This window comes from Lotus japonicus, chromosome 1 (genome assembly GCF_012489685.1).
Source record: "Lotus japonicus ecotype B-129 chromosome 1, LjGifu_v1.2".
Classification (NCBI taxonomy): Eukaryota; Viridiplantae; Streptophyta; class Magnoliopsida; order Fabales; family Fabaceae; genus Lotus; species Lotus japonicus.
Window position 1 is genome coordinate 47,501,797 of NC_080041.1, and position 6,137 is coordinate 47,507,933.

The 6,137-nt window shown below is 41.3% G+C and overlaps 1 protein-coding gene across 1 annotated transcript; it reads left to right on the forward strand.

Annotated features, from left to right (window-relative positions):
* Positions 1 to 786: 786 nt before the first annotated feature.
* LOC130737071 (uncharacterized) lies at positions 787 to 1,416 on the forward strand. The gene has a single exon (XM_057588842.1). It carries the CDS (start codon positions 787 to 789, stop codon positions 1,414 to 1,416), a length of 630 nt encoding a protein of 209 aa, XP_057444825.1.
* Positions 1,417 to 6,137: the final 4,721 nt, after the last annotated feature.

The window sequence follows — 6,137 nt, forward strand, 5'->3', positions numbered from 1 at the left end:
TAGTGAACGCGAGGAACGTTGTAGGTTGATAAATTCCTTGAGGAACCAGAACTGTCAAATCGCATAAAGTGAGGGACCAAAAATGCTATTAAGCCATAAGACTTTAAAAATGGTGATTGTGCTTAAGTAGCCTCACACTTTTTTAGTAAGCTTGCAGGCTTCGTTTCACTCAACTAATTGTTCGACGAGACAAATCTTCGTTTTGATCATCTCAGATGGCCCACATTGTAAACATGTTAATTCGATCCTGAATAACTATTTATATGAACCAACTCTTGGTCAAGGTAAAATGTTTCACAAGTTAACTTCATCAACTAATCAGTTATGTTGATGTTGATTAAGTGTTTAAAACTTAAGGTGTTGTAATTAAAGAGAAATCAGGATTCATTTAACAACATTGGTTTATGCAATGGACAAAATCTTGCTGAAAAATGCATCAAGAACTAGTTTGAGTTTGTTGCCATAAATGATTCATATTAGGTAACATTTTTTTCACAACATTAAATAAATGTTCCGTGTTGTATAATTGGACTAGTTATTACGTCATAATTGTTGCGTATGAATTACTTGAATGATTTTATAATAGGGGCGTACTAGTTTCCGAAGGATAACTCAAGTGGTCAGAGTTATGAGATAAGAGTTGGGTGTGATGTAGAGTGAAGAGTCTAGGGTACAAGGTTCGAACCCTGAGTAGGACTAATTTACAAACATTACTAACAGCTAACATTTATCTATAAAAAAACGTGAATGATTTTATATTATTATTTTTAATATATATATATTAAAATGGAGGAAATGGAGAGCCCCACCGGCTCTGCTAGGGTTCAGTCCTCTAGAGTAAACAAGAGAGATCTTGATCGTGCAGAGGACAGTCTCAAACTGTTTGTTGATGGACTAGATGAGGGGACAAGCTACAAGCAGGTGCGCAAGTTGTTCGAACGATTTGGGAAGGTAGCAAGTTTTTTCGTTCCTGCTAAGATGAAGAGAAGAAGAAAAGTCAAGTTTGGTTTCGTCCTCTTTTATGATAGGAGGGATGGTTTGAAAGCTATGAAGGCACTGCATGGCTCAAAATTAAACTCGACCTTTCTGTCAGTTAATCCGGCCAGATATGTTGATCGCAAGCCTACGTGGAGACCTCCACAACAAAAAAGCTTCATGGAAAAACCAAAATTGAAGAAGGTTTGGAGGAAAAAGGAGCGGCGGATAGAGGCCAGTTCGCAAGGCAACCGAAAAGTCTGGCGTGTCAAGCAGAATACTGAAAGCAAGGTAGAAAATCCCTTGAGGAGCGAGAATGTCATGACTCGGATAAATATAGAAGTCAAGAAAGATTTATCCAGATTTATAGTGGCTTCGATGGAGGAAGTGCTTTGCTGCGAGGATGTTATGAAGCTCCTGGCTGAAAGGGGAATTCCATAATCGATCGTGCAGGTGAAACCGTTTGGTGCAAAAGAATAGATCTTGGAGTTTACTTCTTCTGAAGTGAGTCAATCTTTTCTGAAGGAGATGGAGGTATGCAGGGAGAACCCCTTTCTTAAATTGCAGGTAGCGAAAATGAACCAATCTCCAGAAGGTTTCTTGATATGGCTAAAAATCTGGAAAATTCCTATTGGTCTGTGGTCCAAGGAATTTATCTCAAGGGTTGTTAGGCCTCTGGGTTCATTAGTTTGCATGGATGAGGAAACAGAAAAGGGATTACGGTTTGATGTGGCAAGAGTTTTAATTGTTGCTCCGGATCCAATTCTGGAAAACCAGATTATTCCAGTTACCATCGATGGAGTGGATTGTAGTGTCCTTATTGAAGTGGATTATCTTTTTAACGAAAATTTGAACAGGGCACCATTGGAAGAAAATGATGTCAACGACGTTGATGTTAAATGTGATCACGACGGCTTCTCTCCGGTGTCTTCCATGGTTGCTGAATCGACCGTTGGTGGAGAAGATGAATCATCATTGGTGGGTGGGTCTGGTGTTTTTGGCGGCTATGTTTTAGAAGTGAGAACGACTAATGATGAGTTGTGTGTTGGTACTAGTTCAATGGCAGATAGAAATTTTGAATTAAGCGAGAGATTGATTGGCCAAGTGAGATGAGGTGGGCGTGGGAGATTGAGTTATGGAGCCCCACAATTCATGTTATAAATGGCTGGGAGGAAAAAACTAATCAGATCATTTTTAAAATTACCATCCCATCTGAAGATTTGAATCTCTTATTATATGGGTGTAATTTCCCAGTCTACCCCTGGACCCTAGTGGACCAAGGCCCAATGGGGTTTCTCATGGGGTCTGTTTGGACCAATTTTTTAACTCACCTCCCTGCCAGAAGAAACGGTGTCGTGTTGAAAGAAATAGAATCAGGATCAATCGATCAATTTGTTCAATCAGAGAAACAAATTGGGTCTGGGGAGTCAATTAACGATTTTATTCTTGAACCACCAGTTGCTGCACCTTGTGCCTAGGATGATGAGGAAGTACTTAAGAGGGTGAAGCAAGGGGTGAGTAGACCATCAAAACTCAATTCTCTAGAGAGTTTGGTGTTAGATTGTGCTAAGCCTGGTCAAGTGAAAAAGAAGAGAGGTAGAAAACCCAAATCCCAGACAGGTCCCTCTATTCTGCGGGAGATTTCAGAGGGAGGTGGGAGTGTAGATCCCAAACTAGCGGAGATTCAAGATTCTGCAACGAGTCATGGTTCCGGCAGATATTTTACGAGGGCGTTGAAGGCATGGTATTTGGGGAAATCAGCTGGCTTATCTTATCCTGGGTCTGATGAAGATGCTATCAAAGGTTTAGTTGAAGAGCTAGAGGAAGATCATCCACCTGTTACTGTATAGATGGGTCGTTCTAGAAGATGGATTTCTTGGAATGTCAGAGGAATGGGGAGTGCTGAGAAAAGGAGAGCTATAAAAGATGTTTTGAAAAGGGTGAAATTTGAAATTATTCTGATCCAAGAAACTAAATTGGGTGATAGTAGAGGAAGAATTGGGGAGTTGTTTGCAAAGTCCCTCAATCTTAATTTTACTGAAGTTTTGGCAGTAGGTTCTGCGGGAGGTCTTCTTTCTTGCTGGGATCCTGCTGCTATAAATGTCTCAGAGGTGATCAAAGACCAAAATTATATTCTTCTTGTTGCCCAGGTGCCTTCCTTATCATACAAAGTTTGCATTGGTAATATATATGGCCCCAATTCTGCATCATCTCGAAGGGAAGTTTTCATTAAATTGGCTGAAGAAATTGATAGATTGGGTCTTGGCTGTTATTTGGGTGGGGATTTTAATGGTACACTGAGCCATGGAGAGAGGAGGGGGATGGTTGATGAAGTTGATGTTCCCCTATGCGATTTGGTCTCTAACCTGAATTTAATTGACCTTCCTCTGGCGAATGCGGATTTCACATGGTATAGCTCCAGACTTGGTGGAATTTGGAGTCGATTAGATCGGTGGCTGTTGAGTGAGGTGATCATACGGGATCTTGATGGGGTAAACCAAGCCGCTGAATCTTGGGGACTTTCTGATCACAGGGCCATTTCTCTGTCCATGGGTGCAGTGGACTTTGGCCCCAAACCATTTAGATTCTATAATTCATGGATGTTGGATGAGGATTTCAATGCATTGATTAAATCATGGTGGAATTCTCCTTTGATGGCGGGGTGGGCTGGGGCATCCCTTCATGACAAATTAAGATCTTTGAAAAAGGAAATAAAACGGTGGAAGGGGAGTAAAGCTCAATCCATGAGTGACAGAATTTCCAGATTAGAATCAGAATTACAGGGTGTTATGGAGCAAATTTTAAGGGAAGGGGCCTCAGCTTCTTTGAGAACCAAAAGAATGAAGGTGTTAGATGATCTGTGGGGTGCGTTTCGAGCTGAGGAATGTCGTTGGCCTCAGAAATCCAGAGTCAGATGGGCTAAAGAGGGGTACCGTAACTCAGCTTATTTTCACAGAGTGTGTAAAATCAGAGTAGCAAAACATAATATCTCTAAATTGCAAGTTGAAGGCAATTTATTGGAGGATGCTGCAGAGATAAAGCAAGCTATTTTCAATCACTATAAATCTTTCTTCACGAAGCAAAACAAAGTAAGACCACGGATCACCTGCCAGAATATTTCTAAATTGTCTCATCTGGACCAAGCAGAACTAGAGGAAGAGTTTTCAGAAGAGGAAATTTGGTCAGTGGTTAAATCGATGGATGGAAACAAAGCACCGGGGCCCGATGGCTTTAACATAAATTTCTTTCAGGAGTATTGGAGCCTTGTAAAGGGGGACGTTTGCAATCTGTTTGATGATTTTCATAAAACTGGCAAGGTCTCCAGAGGTATGAACGCTGCCTTTATAACCTTAATTCCCAAGATTGAAAATGCATCCTCTTTGTCACACTACAGACCCATAAGTTTAATTGGCAGCACTTATAAACTTATAGCCAAGGTTCTGGCAACTCGCTTACAAAGGCTCATGCCGAAGATTATTTCACAAAATCAATTTGCCTTCACTAGCGGCCGACAGATTTCAGATTGCATTCTCATAGCAAATGAAATCACTGATGTGCTGTCCAAAAGAAGAGAAGGTGGTTTGCTACTCAAAATAGACTTTGCCAAGGCGTATGATCAAGTGGACTGGGATTTTTTGATTAACTTGCTCCAGGAGATGAATTTTGGAGTAAAATGGGTAACTTGGATGAAAAACTGTATCTCATCGGCTTCTCTTTCAGTCCTTGTGAATGGATCTCCGACGGAGTTTTTTGCCATTGAGAAGGGTCTCCGTCAAGGTGACCCTTTGTCGCCTCTTCTTTTTAATTTGTGCGTGAACGACCTATCTTGTCTGTTGAATCAATTTCTGGCATCGGATGAGTACTGTGGAGTGAAGATTAGCAATAATTTTACCATAAATCATTTGCTTTTCGCAGATGATACCCTTCTATTCTGTGAAAATAGCGAGACGCAACTAGAAACTCTGTGCAACATGTTGCTCTCTTTCTGTTATGCGTCGGGCCTCAAAATCAATTATCAGAAATCAGAATTGATTGGGTGCAATGTCCATGAGGATGAAGTTTTGAGACTTGCAAACTTGTTTGGTTGGAGAGTGGGATCTTTACCCATACAGTATTTGGGGGCTCCCCTTGGTGGCAGCCCAAGAAGAATTGTCTTTTGGAGACCAATGTTGGATAAATTGCGAAGCAAAGCAAGGTCTTGGAATTCAAGGTTCATTTCTCTAAGTGGGAGGTTAGTGCTAGTAAAATCAGTTATGTGCACCATTCCGCTGTTTCTAATGGCGATTTTTAAAGCCCCAAAAGGGATTATAGAGGAAGTGGAGAGGGTACTGCGTGCTTTCCTATGGGGTCATGATCAAGGAAACCGGAAGATTTGTTGGATTGGTTGGGATCAGATCTGTTTGAACAAAGAAGCAGGAGGGTTGGGCCTTGGCTTTATTGAATGGCGAAACAAGGCTCTCTTATTAAAATGGGCTTGGATATTTGGCAGGGAAATAGATAGCTTGTGGAGGAGGTTTCTAATAGAAAGATATAATCAAGATTCTGTTTCTCTCCTGTGGCACTAAGGGGCGCACAACGTGGCAAGAGGATCTAGAATTATTCAGGACATTTGGGGTGTCTTACAAGATGATAACCTAATGTCGTTGGGCTTTAGAGAAAATCTCATGATCTCTCTTGGGGATGGCAGAAGAACTAAATTATGGAAGGAGCCATGGATCAGTGAGGGAGCTCTTTGCAATGTATTCCCGAGATTATTCGCCATGAGTGAAAATAAAGATGCCTTAGTTGCAGATGTGGGTTCTTTTCACGAAGGCAGATGGCATTGGAATCTGTCTTTTCGCCGAGAGTTTTTTGAATGGGAAGAGGAGATCCATGCTCAGTTTCGCACTACAATTAATAGCTTAACCCCAGCTGCTGGAAAATCTGATGAGATCATTTGGTGCTTGAATCGTAATGGACTTTTTTCTGTAAAAGATTTATGTTTCTGGTTTGAGGGTCAGATTTCTAACCAACATAACTGGCAAGTTCCAAAAGCTGTATCCAAACTCCTTCCCCCGAAGGCTGCTCCATTTTTCTGGCAAGCCCAACGAAACAGAATTGCTACGAAAGAAAACCTTCAGGCCAGGGGCGTCGCTCTAAATGACTCAGTAAATTGCGTTTTT